We start from the raw sequence: 19,175 nt of genomic DNA on the forward strand, positions 1-19,175 counted from the left end.
ATAGCAATTTGCTACAGAACCAAACGTGCCCCGTTTGGTAGACCACGGATGGCCATTGGTCGAGGGCGTAACTTATTTGCATAGACCAGGCCTATATAGTTCACCAGTAAACTCAGTAGCTTTGTGAACCAACCACTTGTGATTCGACCTCACACCACAGAGGCCTACTTTGGCTGCATCATTAATGAGGATTTTGTTTTGCATTGCATCGTAACCATACCATTCAAAATGGGATTTTGTCAGAATAGAGGAGTTTGGCAGTGTGCCGTCATTGTTCTGTTCTTATGCACAGTTCAGTGTACAACCACAAGGTATTTCACTTACGAAGAGGATGCACCTGGGACAGAGATTGGAAATTTGTCCCGAGACCTAAAGATTGATCCAGCTGACGACCCTGCGACCTCTTTCCGCTTCATGCAAGTAACAAACTCGTCTGTGGTGGTAATGAGGGAGAACGATGGACTTTTGAGTGTCGGGGAAACTATTGACCGAGAGCAGCTTTGTCCCCGTTCAACGGGCTGTTTTATTACCTTTGACATTGTGGCCTTCTCCAAAGAAAAGTTTCAACTCATTCATGTTGAGATTGAGGTCAGAGACATCAACGACAACTCACCCGTGTTCCTTCAGAACGAGACCCATCTGCAGATTTTGGAGAATGTCCCGCTTGGCTCCAGATTCCCGTTGGACATTGCTGTTGACCAGGACGTGGGCGACAACTATATTCAAAACTACACGCTGTCTCTCACCAGTCATTTCACGATTGAAGTGCGCAACAGAGAGGATGGTATGAAATCTGCTGAACTCGTGCTGATTAAAGAGTTGGACAGAGAAGTGGAGGATTCATACACATTCGAAGTGACGGCAAGTGATGGCGGAGTGCCACCCAAATCTGGCTCAATGAGTGTGCATATAAAAGTGCTGGACTTCAACGACAACAGCCCGACGTTTGAGCACAACTCGCTGAAAGTTAAACTCTACGAAGACTCCCCGGTGGGCCACCGTGTCCTGAAAGTGCACGCCTTTGACCAGGACGACGGCGTGAACGGCGAAGTGGTGTACGCGTTTGTCGACGCCGGCTCGTCGTCTACTTACGAAGCGACGCGCACTTTCAACATAGATCCCTACACCGGCGACGTGACCCTGAAAGCGCTGGTCGACTTCGAGAGGAAGAGATCCTACGAGCTGAACATCAAAGCCTCCGACCGGGGCGCGAGCTCTCTGCTGTCGACGTGCAGAGTGCTGGTGGACGTGGTGGACGTCAACGACAACGCCCCCGAGATCAACATCAAGCCGATGACTTCCAGCAGCGACGGGGTGGCCTACATCACCGAGGCCGCGGCCACGGAGAGCTTCGTGGCCCTGATCAGCACCTCGGACAGAGACTCCGGTCCCAACGGCTACGTGCGCATCAGCCTCCACGGACACGCGCATTTCAAGCTGCAGCAGGCCTACGGGGAGAGCACGTTTATGATCGTCACGACCGCCGCGCTGGACCGAGAGAGGATCCCGGAGTACAACCTGACCGTGGTCGCGGAGGACCACGGGAGTCCCCCCTACAAAACCATCCGACAGTATACTATCCGCGTGACGGATGAGAACGACAACCCCCCTTTCTTTAGTAAGGCCGTCTATGAGGTTTCGGTTATGGAAAATAACATCCCCGGTTCTTATGTGACCACTGTCATTGCACGTGATCCTGACATGGGAAAGAATGCTAAAGTGTCCTACAAAGTCTTAGATTCAGAAGTGCCCGGAGGGGGTTCAATGTCAACTTATGTTTCTGTAGATCCACTTTCAGGGTCATTGTATACCTTGAGATCTTTTGATTATGAGACTCTTCAGGAGATTGAATTGACCATCCAGGCAGAAGACAACGGTTCCCCTCCGCAATCAAGCACATCAACAATCAAAATCAGAGTTGTTGATCAAAATGACAACTATCCACGTTTCACTTTTCCCATACTGCAAAATGACTCTGCTGATGTCCCCCTACTTTACAATGCACCGGTGGGGTATCTGGCGCTTTGTGTCAAGGCTGAAGATGAGGATGAAGGCATGAATGGAGAGCTCTCTTACAGAATCGTGCAAGGTGACCCGAAGCTTTTTACAATGAATAAAGACACCGGAGAGATTGCTTTATCACAATGGCTGACAGCTGAAATTGGAGACGTGTTAGAAATGAAAATTGCTGTGAGTGACAATGGCAGGTCCCCCCTCTCTACAAGTGCCACCATTAGGTTTGTAGTTTCAGATATGCAGCCCTCCGAAGACCAAGTTGTTATTGTGTTACGGCCAAGTGGTGAAGAAAACTCAATTTTGGAGTTGGATGGCTCACTAATAGTCATTATTATGCTCAGTGGGGGATGTGCATTGTTGCTGATTGCAATAGTGATCGTTGCCGTCACGTGCACACTCAACCAAGGAGAGCAAAACCAGGACTCTAAGGATGAGGTGTCACATGGACTTTTTGACAGGACGTCTGTTTCAATGCAGGGCTCGACAGAGCCAAACCATTACAGTGGAGGTTTCTTCCACGAGAGGACTTCATCGTCTCTTGACGACTCCTGCCTGTATGAGGAGAAAAGTGAAGACTCCGAGACAAAGGTGTGTACACTGCTGTAGATTCAGAATTTATTTAAATAGGCTTGTGATGTTTTTGAAGTGCTGCCTATATTATGCTGTTATAACAAAAATGGAAAATAACCCCCTGTTGCTATTTTGTTTGTTCCCTCAGATGTTCCTGCCCTCCAAGCAATTCCGACCAACATCTGTGTGGCAAGGGGACAAATACTGCTTGCAAGTGAGGTAAGAACACTGACTGGAATATAATTTCTTGTCTCTGGTGGGAGGCGATTTATTCACAGTCACTGCCCTCTGTTCTGCATGGGGGTACTTGACATGCACTAGGCATACATACAGTATAATTGTGGTTGTCCTCTGGTGTGTGTGTGTGTGTGTGTGTGTGTGTGGGGGGGGGGGGGGGGGTAGTGTCAGACAGGCCTCATAAGTGGAAAAAAGGAAACATCAATAATCAACCTAGAGTGGTGCAGTGGTTGATAATGTGTTGATTGTGTTCACAGTGGCATTGGGAACACTGACCAGCTGAGCGTGAAGGACAGCGGTAAAGGAGACAGTGACTTCAATGACAGCGACTCTGACATCAGTGGTGATGGAGGCAAGAAGAACTTCAGCACCTTCCAGCCTGGGCCAAAGAGTAAGTTCACCACATGTTGTATTTTAGGCATACTGTAACTGCAGTGGTGGAAAAGGTACTTAAATGTTTTACTTAAGTGAAAGTATCAATAGTGCAATATTGAAGTACTCTGTTACAAGCTGTATAAAAGCACAAAAGTATTGGTATCGAAATGTACCAAAGTACCTAAAGTAGAATTGTGCAGAAAGTTTTCAAATGTATAATAATCTTTTGAAAATAGAAGATCGCGACGCATTGTGAGCTTGTAGATCGGCTACTTAGTACTTCGTTACTTTCCACCACTGTGTGTACATGGCATGTTGCACAATACTGTAAAACTGTTGCATTGAACTATGCATTGATTCAGTTTCTATTAAATGTAGTTTCTGTTACTTATACTTGTGTCTATCTCTGTTTCAGATTCATCCACTACTGCCAGCACCCTTTCTGAGGACTCGCACAGCACTTACTGTGTGATTCCAAGCCAGAGCTTCAAGGCCCCCGGAGACACGCATCAGACGCATGCATACACAATAGGCTTTTCCTCAGTGCCAGTCTACAACAATCCCAATGCATATCCCAATCCTTGGAAACTCTGCAGCTATGGCACACATCTTCCTAAATCTAGGAGCACAATGCAGACCTTCTCTCGGACAGGGACCCTCCCTTCCTACTTCTCCCATCATCAGCGAGAGGTTGGCATCGGAGCGGGTGAAATAAGCATGAAGCAGAACACAAATATTGTGACAGTGGCAACTGAATTTGAAATTGCAACCATGTTTTAATTCATAATATCGTGCCATTGATAAGCTAATGCAGATGTCAACACAATTGTGTAAATATTAGTTGTAAATAATTGGTCAGCAGATGTACATTTCTTTCGAAGTGAATTGTATATATCATTGCTTATTTAATGTTTTTATTATTATTATTTGACTGCCAGAATCAGTCATGTATATCTTCACTGTTAATATATACAAAATAATGAAATTGTCGGAGCGAAAACATAATTTTGTGGACTGTAAGTTCTTTTTTACCAATTTTTTGTACCCAATTAAATCAAACTAATGTATTCCTTGTGTTTCTTGTGCATTTCATTTCCACTTTAGGAACGTTATACAGCCAGTCAATTTCATTTAAATTCAAAGGAGCTTTATTAGCAGTTGAAAATGGGGAAATTACAGTATATAGTTGACCAGTGTAAACAGAACTATGTCACATTGCGTCATTGTATACATGTTATATTCTGTATACAGAAGTCAGTGTAAGCAGAAACATGTTAGTATCAACAATATTTCTAAATGGGAAGTCAAGACCCCAGTAAGTTATGTCAAATAGTCAGGAAGACTAGTAATGTGTGTTTTGCACATACATTACAAAGCAGTACTGCACTATAACTTATACTACAACGAGCAAACTTTTGACCCCTACATATCGAGAAAAAAACATTTTCAAACTGGCATCCCTATTTTGGGCTATTCAATAGTGAAAAAGAACAGATCAACAAGCTTACAATGCGTTGGCACCTGTTGTGAGCTTGTAGATCAGCTATTTTAGTATTATAAGATGCGGATAAATGCTTACCTGTGTTTACCTGTTCAAACTTCTCCAAGCTAGCCTGTGTTTCTAAAATGTACAAAGGCTGGAATAGTGCTATTCTGTAAATAGTCAGTTATATGCTTTGACATGAACAAGATGCTTGCCTGAATGCATTGTCGTTATCACATTTCATCATGGTTCCAGTTCAATTCAAGCATGAATAGATGGCACTGCTGTCATATATGGAGCTGTGTGTGCCCCTGGGTGATGTATTGATGTGGTAAAACACACACACACACACACACACACACACACACACACACACACACACACACACAACTATATATATATATTCAAATATATATTAATTGAGGAAAGAATATATGCACTAAAAAAATTATAGTAGCAAGCTAAGGTTCATACCCAAAGGAGAAAACTGTTTCCACTGCTGTCAAGAAACATCAGCAGTGATAGCTTAGTTGGTACAGTATGAGGTTTATAATGAAATCCACAAAAGGATTTCTGTTCTATTTAGTTGCAGGGAAAAGGGTCCATGCATTAATACCTACTGTAAATGTTGGCCTCTCATTGAAGTGAGTAGCACTTGCAAAGAGTGGCTTAGTTGTCTATTGAGAAGAATACTTAAGCATCTGTTGCAACTTACTACAGTACAAAGCACCATCTTGAATAGAGGACAATTTACTCTGCCCATATCCTCTTATTATCCTCTTTGAATATCTTGTCCCGTGTCATTTACAACATAACTACATGCAGACAATGTATATTCAGAAATCCAATGTTGTACAAATTGAAGAGTGTGCCGAATGACGGGAAAGCATTAAGAAGGAAGGAGGTCACACTTTCGCTCCTGGAAATGTGCCATGACAGATATCCAATTGAACATAGTGGGGAAAATGCATTTATCAATCAATACAATATTGCTACTTTCATCATAGCTTTATATTTTCCTTGTAGGTCAAACAGCTACTCATTGACCCGATAACTTATGCCACAAGGTATATTCATTTGCAGAGTTTGTGAGATGAAAACCACATTGTAGGTCAATGTGTTCATTCATGAGCAAAACGTCAAAATGGTCTTCCTTTTAATGACTTAGCAACAGCTCCCTCCCATATCATATTTGAATTCCCATTTTAGCTGATTTCACTCATGCTTTCTCCCTAGGGGATGGAAAATGGTGTGTTATAAAGGCAGTGCTTTCAGTGCTCTCTGCTGTTGACAAAAGTACGATCGGAGAAAGTAATTAAAAGCCTCAGCAGCACCTGATGTGTTTGTTTGACAGATGGCTAATGTTGTGGTAATGTTTGTGTTATAATCGCCTCTTGTTGTCATTATAAATCCCCTGAAGATGGTGGCTTTCTGCACTAATGTCATGTGGTCCTTCATCACCATCCCACAATGTAATGCAACCTTTACTATACGTCTTCTTCCCCGGTGTGAAAGTTGGCATTTTTTAATGTTTTTGTATTGCAAGGCTTGGGTGACATTACACCAGGAAGCCAACATCGTTACACTGTAAAATCTGGAATGTTAAATGGACTCTGAGAGTGTACAAATTCAAATAGACCATTACAGGTCCAGGAGGTTTCATTTGTACACTCACGGAGTGTAAACTAACAGGAGTTTGCTGTGTGTGTACCACTGTGGCATATAAGGCTGCATAAGTGTCTGACCTTATTAGGGCGTACTCCTTACTGACATATAAACTGTTATGGTATCGTCCCCTCACTGGAAGCATGATAATGACTACTAGTTTACTTGTCCATCCCATCCCTATTATGACTCTTAATTGTTTACTACTTACACCTTTATTTACTACTAAATATTTATGTGCGACTGCAACTCTTAACCTACATCAACACCTGATGCGTTGATCTGTAGCATAACGATATTTGTACAGTTTGTACACTCATGCTTGATTTCAAATGTACAGTTTATACTTAAATAATGTATGCAAAGATATCAGATCTACAAGTTCATAGGGTGCCACAGATGTGATGTGTTGTGAGCTTGTAGATCCACTATTTCCGATGTGTGACACCGTTGTACGACAAAGTATAAATCAGGCTTCAGATGAAGGCAAAAGCAGCACAATTTAGTGATGATAAGCCTATGATGTTATCAGTGGCGGGTTGTCGTTCTTAAGTAATTAATATTCAGACCAGGTGCTACACCACTGTCCCAAACCTGTGTGTACTTCGTATTTGATGATCACCTCCTCATCATATAATATTTCTATATTCTGAAGCTGTTGGGGTGCATTCAATTACTGATAAGATGACAGGCTGCTCTATATTTCAGTGCACTCTCTGAATGCCAGTGGGGATTGTTTAAGAATGTGGAGAGAATGTGGATTTTGAGAGAGTGGCTGCCCGATCTTCAGAGACTGACATACCAGTAAGACGCCCTGAGCGCGAGAAGCGACCTCGCCCTTTATCCGCCTGGGTGACATCAGACTCCTGGGCGAGTGCTGGCACTTTGGCATGGGGGGTCAGATCAACATATGGAATGAATTCTGATACTGGCCATATATGGAGCGTGTCTTGAGTGTACAGGGTTTGATGAGGTCTGGCCATATATGGAGCGTGTCTTGATTGTACAGGGTTTGATGAGGTCAGATCAACATATGGAATGTCAGAACAGGTCGCCTCCATATATGGAGATCTAAGGGTTTGAGGTCAGATGTAGAGTTGCTGGCCGGCTCCATATATGTAGATCTAGATGATGATCCAGTCTTCTCCATGTATGGCTTTCTAGGGTTTGATGAGTTCAGTGTCGTGATCTTCATATTTGGAGTGTGTCACAAGGCGTGAGGGACTGACGGCCATATGTGGTTGCGTGATGGATAGAACCGACGGACAGAACGATGGACGGACAGGTTTTGCAGGTTTTCATAGTAATCTGCGACCTATGGTCGCAATCAAAGTTAACATTTTTGTCACACAAATGTGTTATTCCACCAACGTTTGAAGCAGCATCGATATTCTGGCCTTCACTCTCCATGCCTTAAATAGTTTTAATTATAAATAAATCAATAGCTTAGGGTTGTCGGTGTGTCAAAAGAAGCCATAATGCCCCAAAGTTGTCGAATAAACCTGGAGTCTGGCGCTGACCACTGCTGCAAAGCTATCCACTGCAGTGGTCACTGGCCCAGTAAACGTTCCAGTGTATGATTATGGAAGGGTTCTCAGACTTCTTTTTTTTTTTTTTTTACCAGCACCTCATTTTATGGGGAAACTTTTTTGGCGACCCCACACTTGATTTATAGTGCAATTTCAGTTCAGAAAGTTGAAATAAAGCATGTTTAAAACTAAAGCATACGTTGGTAGCTTTGAATAGCAATATTTATTAGAAAATGCAGTTACAGTGCAAATATTGTGTCTTATCAATGTAGTTTAAAAGCTACAGAAAATGGTTTCTGTGTACATTTGTAAAGGGAAGCATTTTATACAACCTTCACCTTCCTGCAACCCGACCCCAAGTGGTTTAAATCAGTATAAATATCACACTGCAGCTTCACTCTTAGTGATTTATAAGACTGAATACACACGCACGCGTGCACACACACACACGCGCGCGTGCTTATTTCAATAGTCTGAGCTTTTTATGCAGGGTACTCTGTGTATACATGATGAATGAATGACATGATATTGTTTATGAACAGTGGGGATGCATCTGACCGAGGAGAAAGCTATTGTTATACATTTGGACGGGGCAGGGGTCAGTTTTTCTGGGTCATCCCCTGTCCTGTTGATACTGTAGTTTCACATCTAGCTCTGTCATGTTAATCAATTTGTCACTGGGTTGATCAATCAATTGACAAGTTGTGTCTGATTCATCAATGAGATACACTTTCAGTGGCATATAGTAAAAAATAAAATAAAATACAAATAAAATAAGTGATTTGTATAGATTATGCCAAATGAAAAATGTTAGACGTTTTTCCTTCCAACAGTTTTTGTTGTGGGATTATTTTCCATGTTGAGATCATTTTTGAATACTATATACGTTAGTGTTCAATTAGCCCACTTCCCCAGTGCACCAAGCAGCTGTGCATCCTGCCCACACAGATATAATGCATTGTATTGTATTGACAGTGGGTTAAACATCAGCTCGGCAATTTCTGGCATGGAATGCAATATTTGTGTGTAAAGGGTTTACACAAAATGACAAATTAATATTGCAGCCACATTTATCTCTTCACTAAAAGTCGTCATTTGCTTTTATGTTTTATTTATGTAAAGGAAAATTCCCACATGCTGTAACCGTGCCAGATAAACATAGATTTGCACAAAGAGAATAGGCTCTCATAGATTTTTATTTGCTGCTTGAGAAAACATTACTGCCTGAATCATCAATCGAAATGGAGTCTGTGTGCCAGCACTGTGCATTATTCACACAATGTCTGTCGATTCTCAATTAATTCACATACCACTAGGGGGAAACATTATGCTATATCAAACCTCCAAAATTATCAGGATAACAAACATTCTTTAAAGTGGAGTGGTGAGGAACCGATCATGTATAAAATTATTGCATAGACAATAACAAATGGCCATATTATTTCAAATGTAATAATCCTCCAAAAAGTTTGAAATAGTTTTGTTTGTGTTTTTACTGTTGTTGGTGTGCTAAAGGCACGCAGAGTGCAGTGTTGTCACAAGGCCTCCAAGCCTCATGGCACATTTCACCTTTTTTAAGGTGTACTGCTGAGTCAGTATTTTAGGAGGCTGTGAGCAGCAAGAATTCAGTGATATCAAGTGCCGTTGCAGAACTGCGGCACTACCTTTCACATCCCTGCTGCCATTTCTGATGTCATCATTGTACAGTCGATGCTTGCATTGACAAGTTAACCAAACAACATGTATGCTGCTCTTGGGGGAGAAGATAGTTTCACAAAAGGTGGTCAATGAATGAGGTATTTGAGGCCACGATGGCCTTGTCTGTCTGGAGCTCTGTCCGATAAGGGTGCAATGCAGTCAGTATTATCTGCAGTACGCAAACAAAAGTAAATAATATACTTTGAACAGCATTTTACATTTGCTTACAATTTAAGGTAGTGTATTTTAATTGAAACTCATTGACAAGTCCACTAATGCATGTCAGGTTCTGCTCCTGAAAAGCACAAGGAAAATGTAAGTAAGACCACAGGACCCTTGCCGAAAAGTCTATTATTGTAAATGTATTAGATTAGTATTTAATCCAGAAAACAATGATGAATTAATAAAATAAAATAAAATGACTTCACAGCCATTTCAAAGGTGATTACAATCGATCATGGAATGGTTGGTGGTCTTCCGTTCACACAGTATTGAAGCCCATCCTGTCCATTTTTGTGCATGTGCATCACAGATACTCTTGCTTACATGCACATAATGTATACATAATATGTTGTGTGGAAATGGAACTCACATAGAACAAGCTAGCAACCCAACAGGAAAGAGATAACATCATGTAAACATGCCTTGGTATTTGGGGCAACATCTGCACCCGGGTGTATATTTCTTTTGGGTTTCTCATAATCGGGAGAATATAAGCTTGTCTGGGATATTGTGTAAAGGATATGGCATACACCTGTAGTACCACATAAATAATGAAAAATCTAAAACCTAGTGTTAGAATATTAATGTGCAAGCATGTAAACACATCGACTGATTGCTATTTTCTCACCTAGTCTGTAATAGATCGACCGACCTTATAGCAGCAAGCCTGAACCGTGCACTTGTTCTGGATATAATTTATCTTTCTTTGTGTAACCTTGCTCTCTGCATTCCACGGTACATGCCACCGCCTGCGATTCTGCGTCCGTACACTATGTCACCTCTTAGATAGAGCTCTGGTCCTCAGGTGATGATGATAAATCTATGCCAGTTGTTCACCAGTTGATTGTGCATACTGCTGAGCAGGGAGAGTGTCTCATTATGTCAGTGTAGGCCTTCATGGAGACAGCTGCCAAGGGAAACACAGTCTAGATGCCATTCTATTCTACATGGCAGAGTAAATTAGAGAGAGTAAGAGGAATAGAGAGAAAGAGAGAGAGAGACAGAGACACAGAGAGACTGAGAGAGTAGAGACAGAGAGAGAAAAAGTACTATATGTTCCATCAATCAGTCTAAATTACTTGCTTCTGTAATTAGCTAACATGTTTTGTTTCTCAGGTTCCGTGAAGTTATTAGGGGTTCACAGTTAGCCTTGGAAGTAATTGGAGTGCCTTGGAGACAACACTTGATGTTTCTCTATCTGTATGGGACTGACAGTTTATTTTTCTCTGTGGGTGACTTCCCTTCTCTTTCATGTTGCTGCAGTTTTTGTGAATTAGCTTCCTGTCACTTTACAGTAGAGCCTCATACTAATTGGCGGTGAGATGCATGCGTTATTCAAACCCCACTACTAGGGTGTCTTCCTTGTAGTGAGAACTATATGACAACATCGCTGAAGATGTTAGAAACTAATGAATTGGTGTTGCTGCAGTAATATTGTTACAGAAATTACAAAACATGTGCATCCTTGAAAATGCCATTACCTCATTAAGAAGTATAAACCACACAGCAAGGCCCTTGCATCCATCCCTTCCTCAACCAGTGCCTGGCATCTTAATTTGACGCTTCATCTGTAATTAGACATGCACGGCATCGACACTGACTTACTTTCAGCGAGAAGAAAACATTTGCCTCCTGCTCTCATAACAGCCTGCATTTGACAAGTAGTGGGGAACTCGGTTTGATAAAGGGTTCTACTTGGGGTGCCTGTGAAGTACAATAGACAAGTTGGACAGTGTTTTATTGAAAATGTAATTTGGCTGTCATGTTTTAGGCAAATTATTGTATTACAAGTACATTATTGTCAGAATGCTGAGCCAGTTGTCATCAGGATGCATGGTGACAAGCTGGATAGGCATGTATGGATGAATGGAATGATGTTGGAAAAGTAGGTGCCTCAATGTTTGAATTTGTGAAAAGCAATTTGGTGATGAACATCTTGGAATGTTTGCATAGCCTTCACTTTGCTTGAGTTTAGTTCCATTTCAATTTTGCATAGAGAATATGTGAGGTCCCTGTTAATGTACGGTAGTCCCTTGCCACACACAGTTTGCTGGTTAGAGGTATCTACTCAAGAAGTTAATTTAGAATGATGATTGATCCATTGCATACTAAATAACTCCCAGGGTCCACTTTGTGATCAGCGTGAGTACAGACAGAATAAAGAAACACCACCAGCACTTTACCATCAGTGTTCTTGTTACTATATAATCACTGTTTTCAGCTCATTACCGCAAGCAGTGCATGTGCAATAGCCGTGACCTTACAATAATCCTACATACGATGCAGCGAAAATAGTGAGCAATTACAAATGTTCTATTAAATTTACAGAAAAGTATGCCGCACTGGTTCCACAATTACTTTCAATTTGAAGCGAAGACTTCAAACGTTTCCTTTTTTTCTGATTCGGGTCTGGTACTTAAAATATACAACATGGGTTTGCAGCTTTGCCTCTCACTGTCAACTGCACAGTCAAATCCTCAGTTTTTCTTTTTATTTGCAGGGAGGGGTTCACAGGCTGGGTCATATTAGAGATGTTTTCTCCTCCACTTGTCAGTGGATAAGTTGTAAATCTCAGCTCCCGGGAAATTTGAGATATAATGACATGCAGAGTACAGACAGTCAGACACCAAAGTAATGTCACCTTGAGTGAGCATTCCTCTTGACTGGACTGGCAGGTGCTATCAGAGGATAAACTCCACTTTGACCTTGTGTTCACTCATCACAACAAAAACGCAAGATGGGGACAGGACAGTAGTGGCACACCCATCCATCACATCTCAAGTGTTATTGGCCACCGTCAGCCAATATCTCTAGACACAGTTGCAGATAACCGCAATTCATTCTTTTCCAGAGAGACGCATTGAGGGGTTGGCTAAGATTTTTAACAGTCTTATTAAATGCATACAGGCAGCTAAATATAACTTAATTCACATTCATCCCATTTGGAGCTGTGATTGATTCCCCATCATCACCAAAGTTATTTTCATGGCCAGCACTGGAACATCAAACACCCTGACCTCCATTATTTCCCCTTTGAAATTGCATTCACTTTATTCTCTTCTCAGGCTCTCCAATACCTTGAATCATTTCTCCTGGGAGATAGTTTTTTTTTTCTAACCTGCTGCTTCTGCACCAGTCCAGAGTGTATCCACCAATTCTCTCATGCTCTGTATGTGGGACACTTGAGCTAAGAGTGAGACAAGGCATCTGGCACAACCTTCCTGAGACTGTGTATCAGTGTGCTAGTTTCTGATCAGTGATGTGATGTACAGACAGAGGCCCAGAAAGAAAGTGGCACACATGTTATATTTATGTTTATAACACATGGGCCTTTTTTGAGAGAAAAATAAACCCCCTTTTCAGTGCAGTGCAAATAAAGAATATGGCATGCAAACACATATCACCTCCAACAAAAATACATTTAAAAAGGTCTTTGACTTTGTGTTCTTTTATTCCACTTTTTGTGTGACGCCATTGACAATGGGTACATTATTATTTATTCACCAGAATAAACAGCCTTCTAAATATTTGTTTTGTACACTAGAATCTAGACATGTTTTGTTGCTTAGCTGTGCCCAAGAATGTCCATAGTTTGATTGATTGGTTAATTGATTGATTGACTGACTGACTGATTCGATTGTTGAGTAGGCTATTAATGATACAGCATAACTAGCTGCCTTGGATATACATTAATTAATAAGCTACTTCACAAATATACAATTAACATTCATAGTTGCAAATAAAGACATACACGCTTAATAGAAATCTTACATAGAATTGTTGACATCATTAGACATGACATTTAAATTAGTGTAAATGTTTAAGTTTGCATGAGTACTTCTGAAAATATTTGTCTGTGCTACTTTGTAAATGACATAGTGTGGCTGCTTGTGTTATTTACAGCACAAATCAGGACTTATTATAGTTAATAACCAAGACTATAATCTGCTGTGTGATGAAGAGATAAAGTCGCTGCACCACTGGCAATAGATTTAACACTGACTTTGTGGTTTAGAGGCACATCCAAATGAGGTTTAGCCCAGCATCACTGTATCCAGTCACCTTCTCGTTCATTTTAACCATACTGTAGCATCAATTTGTATTGCTGACGTAACACAATTATACTCTTTGGGAGGGGGCTGACCAGATAATTACCAGTGACTATAGTAATATTATTTGAATCTTTTTTTAGTTGAAGCACAGTTGAAGCACAGTTTTATGAAGTGATCCGATGGTAATGCAAAGGGTTCATAATTGCCATGGTGGCTTTAAAGGCAACTTGTCAGAGAGATGTCTCCCATGGATTTGTCAGGCTGATGTCAGAAACTTACAACTTTAGGGTAGCTAAGATATTTTTGAGTTTGAGTTTGAGTTTTTGAGAATACAATGTCAGCATCAGGGACAGGGTTGAGAATACAATGTCAGCATCAGGGACAGGGTTGAGAATACAATGGCAGCATCAGGGACAGGGTTGTCTGTCTTCAACATATGGCAGCATCAGGGACAGGGTTGTCTGTCTTCAACATATGGCAGCATCAGGGACAGGGTTGTCTGTCTTCAACATATGGCAGCATCAGGGACAGGGTTGTCTGTCTTCAACATATGGCAGCATCAGGGACAGGGTTGTCTGTCTTCAACATATGGCAGAGCAAGTCAATAGTCCTAAAGAATATATTTGAAAATCCAATGACATATTTTTTTTCTGTTTGACTCATACACTTTAACACTTATGAGACAATAGAGATGAAATTGGATGAGTTTCAATTATCCAATCCCTTCTGTTTGGCGATGTTTAAAAGGGATCCATATTACCCCTGATTTTATCCTGATGAAGGTCCCTATTTGACGGAAACGGTTAATAAAGTAGAGAAAAGTGAGTGTGGGAGTAGCCTATGCATTTTTTGTGAATGACCCCAGACATTTTACATTTAAATGCAAATCAATGGCTGATCTAGCAAAAATAACCATAATGGTAACACTTCTGTCCTGTCCTGTCCTGTCCTGTCCTGTCCTGTCCTGTCCTGTCCTGTCCTGTCCTGTCCTGTCCTGTCCTGTCCTGTCCTGTCCTATTCCATAAGCAGACATCTATTGACCAGCTCTCTTCATCCCTCTCTGTTCTCGGCAGCTCCCATTGCCTCACTGAGTTTCAAGTAAGTCCAAGTAATAACAAATGTTATAACCGTCTGTTTCGTCTGCACCAATGTCCGATCAGTTTCAAATGATGGTTATTGGAAAACGCCCTTGAAGGAAGTAGTTGAAGAAGCAGTTGACTATAGATAGACTATGCCGATTCCCGGTGCTAACGTATATCCCTCTGGTTATGCAATAAGTTCAATATAGAAAAATGGTTACTCGACAACTAAACCTGTGACCATGTATAGTCTAATAGTCTATTGCACTTTGACAGCATATCCTGGGTTATTTGAAATAATTTTAGCAAAGTACTTTATGCACAAGTTACTTTAGTTACAAATCTGTATTGCCCTATAAAAACACAGCTAAACCATATAGATGCACTTTATACCTTGTACATTGCACGCACGCACACACCCACACACGTACGTGCGCGCGCGCGCGCACACACACACACACACACACACACACACACACACACACACACACACACTATTGGTGTGCACAAGAAATGTGATGCTGTATGCTGATCAGCGGTTTGCAAGATTAACTCCAGAAAATCACACAGACACACAGACCCTCTTATATTGTAAGATGTCCTGCCTCAGCACAAACAAAATGTAGCTCGGTTTGCGGGTTCTATCTTAAAATTAAGTGCATAGTTAAACTTTCATATCACTAGGCTATTAGCCTATTGGACTTTAGCCTATACAAAATCATTACAGTTAGGGCAACCCAATATACCCATACATGCAGAGATGAGCACGGTGGGTGAATTACAATGGATGTGGGGGAAGGTTGAAGCCGTTGGTAGAGAAATTGTGAACTAGTGTGGACATAGACGTGGACTCACACGCACATGCACGCATGCATGCACGCACGCACGTGCGCACACACACACACACACACACACACACACACATTTCGATTTCTTTATTTGAATCCACAAATTACAATTACATTTACAAGGAAACAAATATAACTGGGTTGACAGTTCATGTTCACTTCAGGATACACATGGCACCTCCTCCTCCACACAGACAAACTGCCTATAACAGCCGAAACAGAACAGTATTTGGCAAGTTGTCTGGCTTTGCTTTTTGTTGGGAACAGATAGGCCATATCATAAAAGTGATTCATGCCGTCATAGCAGAGACCTTTGTTGCGTTGTATAGGAACAGCACACACGCACACGCACACACAAGTCAAATTTCAAGCATGTCACCATTCAAAATAAAATCATGTATACTTAACCTTATTTCAAACAATTTTAGAAAGCATACAGAGTAGACAATTTAACATGAAGGTGCCCACTGCCCAGACTTCTCAGGTGCCCACTCCTCCGGTTACCAGTCAAGGATAAGTATCCTTGGCTTTAGCAGAAATGTGCCATGAAAATCTCGAAAGTTTTATTTTGATTATGCAAGCATGTTGCTGGACAGATAACGGAGAATATAAAATGTAAACATAGGCCATCATGCCGAAGCTAATTAGAAAAGCCTTATTAATATGATTGATGGCAATTTAAAACAAATCATAGCCGTTATTGAAGGATAGTACTGTAACCTTAGACCTTTGTTGTCAATACATTAACATTTACAGACCGGATTTGGAGATGTTGAATGATGAACCTAGAATAATGATTTTGAAATGTATATATAATGAAGTCTTGGTTCTTTGTGGGTTTGCTTTAACAGCTTGGAACATTGTGGAGATGTGGAGCTTACCTTGGGATATGAAGCCTTTGAATGAACTACCGTATTTAAATTTGAACATTATCAAATGATTAAAAAGGTAGACCTATTCAAATCTTGAACTGCCCTCTAAACATACTTTTGGAAAGCTAATATCATACATATAATATAGATATGGATATACCGTATGCCGATATGTCTCATGAAGGCATCAGGTCCTGCTGTGAAACAGACCTATTTCTCTATATTGGAATTTCTCTATATATATATATATGAAATTTAGTCATGTGATTTTCACCCTAAAGATTGTAGTGAATTGCTTGAGGTGATACTACACCCGGGAATGAGCTCAAATGCTGAATGATAAGCAGTTCAATCATGCTTGTGCATAGGTGGCTGAATCATATAAGAGACACATACAGTACAGTGCCATTGTACTTATGCTCAAACAAGCATAACACTACTGTTTATCATTTCAACCTCTGTGAAATTACAAAGCGTGTATTATAGTTTATGCAGCAACATTATAATGTGTTCACGACCGAAAATCAATTCATCATGAAGCAACTGGTGCATTCGTGTCTTCTTGCTGCCTGTGCTAGCCATGTGGTTCATTAAAATGCAAGGCATAATTTTCTAATTAAAGAATACCATGATACTGTGTTCAATCTATAGCCCACAAAATGCATGAAACCACGTCCTGCACACTGCAAATGCATTCTAGATACCGTATTATGAACTGCTCTCTCATCCAGGGAGTCCAGATCATATGAAATAGTGTGACAATGCGAGTGAAAATGCGAACACTATTGTCAATAGCAGTCCTTTCCTGAGATTTCAACAGACTTGAATGATAATTAGAGTTTCCCTTTGTTGCCCTTATCGGGTACCTGCAGAAATAGCCAATTTATGCAGACTGAACCCTGGCCAGGCAAAGTTGATGCTCCCTGGAGGAAGAAAGCAGCCATGTTTCAGACAATGGAAATGAACTCAGGGACAACTCAAGGTTGATTTAGATCCAGGGCAACATGATATTAAATGAAGAGCCGAGCTGCACTGATCTCGCCTTGTGTTGATACAGCTCCTTCTAAAGAATACACACTATGCTTTTGCATGCATGCCTATATCACCAGGGAGACAAGTGTCACTCAGATCTGGTCAAGTGAGAATAAAAATGCAAATGTCATATATTGTTGAACTGCTGAGTGGACTAATATGTCAATCCATCTTCAATATAAGGTATGAGATTCATGAGGAAGGCAGGTGTATATGTGGAGGTGCATGGAACACCATACCAACAGTGATATTTGAGCTCTGCAATAAGCAGACCCTGTTCAGATGGACAGACGATTAGGCTATCTTGTCCTTTTGGTGAAGTAAGTTATCCTGAAACACTCCATGCTTGTAATTATTTTGCGATTTAATCCACTTAATTATGTAATTATGACAGCCAATAAAGAAAGAGCTAGGGACTAGGGAGCATTGTTTCACACTTTTAGAAAGCACTGTGGGTAAAATCCTGTTATAATGAAACTACTGGATAGTATTTTTGTCATGCTCAGCAAAATTATGACCACTAAAGTTGTCACTAAAATGACCATTTGCCAAGCACCTGCTGATCCCACTATTATTATGCCCTCTCTGTTTTATTGATGTATTCATAATCACTGCTCCATATCCACGTATAAGAACATCCTCAAGCACGTTTTCATCTGTAGCTCTGCTCTAGGCGCGCACATCAGTAACTGAATCACGTAGCACTAGAACAGCCCTTCTTCATGCGATCTTCCCAGACCTATTGGAGAAACAGAAACCCCCCAAGGCAAGATCTGTCACTGTTTCACTCATTGGCTGGAAGACGATCAGAAACTATGTTAAATGCACCAAGCGACGTACTGGGGTCCGTTCAAGCGTCGTGAGGATTTCAGTCAGATGTCACTGCTAATATAGAGCGGGCTTCAACAGTTGACGTGGAAAATTGAGCGATTAATTTTGATTATCTGAAATCTTGCAACATCGCACCCTTTTGGATTTTTCAACGTCCACTCGAGCAGCACAGATGAGTATAGTCCGGATGAAGGATGAGATGGGAGTACACCGCTGGGTCCAACTGGACTGGATTATGGGATTATTGGACTAATTATAGGACAATTATCGGGCAAAAGTCGCAGCCGCGCTACAGATGCTCGTGAATGACGGGAATACGAAAGGTTGTATTGGAGGAACATCTTTATTTTCGTCTTTAGCCTACTTTGTGTCGAGGGCTGCCCGTGTATGAGTAAAAAAACCAAACCTATATGCAACAGTGTGCCGCACAGAAACAAAGTCAATGCATTGTGAATCGTAATATTGGGCAATGCTGCATTTTGAACGGGCATGTCAGTATTCGCTGTAGCCTAGGTGTAGATGTCGCAGGAGGGCAATGCGCTTTTGTAGGCTACAGTCTAACCTTCACAGCTCAGATTCAAATGCTTTTAACCTTGATGCAAGAGGGACTTCATCAGCAGCGATGATTTATTTAGCCGTCCTTAAGGAAAACGGAACATGCCTGGC

General features: G+C 41.1%; 1 protein-coding gene across 1 annotated transcript; it reads left to right on the top strand.

Moving 5' to 3' along the window:
• Positions 1-228: 228 nt before the first annotated feature.
• On the top strand, positions 229-18,762 carry pcdh8 (protocadherin 8; the record flags this gene model as incomplete). The annotated part of the gene is made up of 6 exons (XM_083776710.1): positions 229-2,604; positions 2,735-2,805; positions 3,081-3,214; positions 3,614-3,904; positions 18,416-18,514; positions 18,677-18,762. The coding sequence occupies 6 exons, from the start codon at positions 229-231 to the stop codon at positions 18,760-18,762; spliced, it is 3,057 nt and encodes a 1,018-aa protein (XP_083632836.1).
• Between the last annotated feature and the right edge of the window lie 413 nt (positions 18,763-19,175).

This window comes from Protomyctophum parallelum, assembly GCF_964188405.1.
Source record: "Protomyctophum parallelum genome assembly, chromosome: 11".
Taxonomy (NCBI): Eukaryota; Metazoa; Chordata; class Actinopteri; order Myctophiformes; family Myctophidae; genus Protomyctophum; species Protomyctophum parallelum.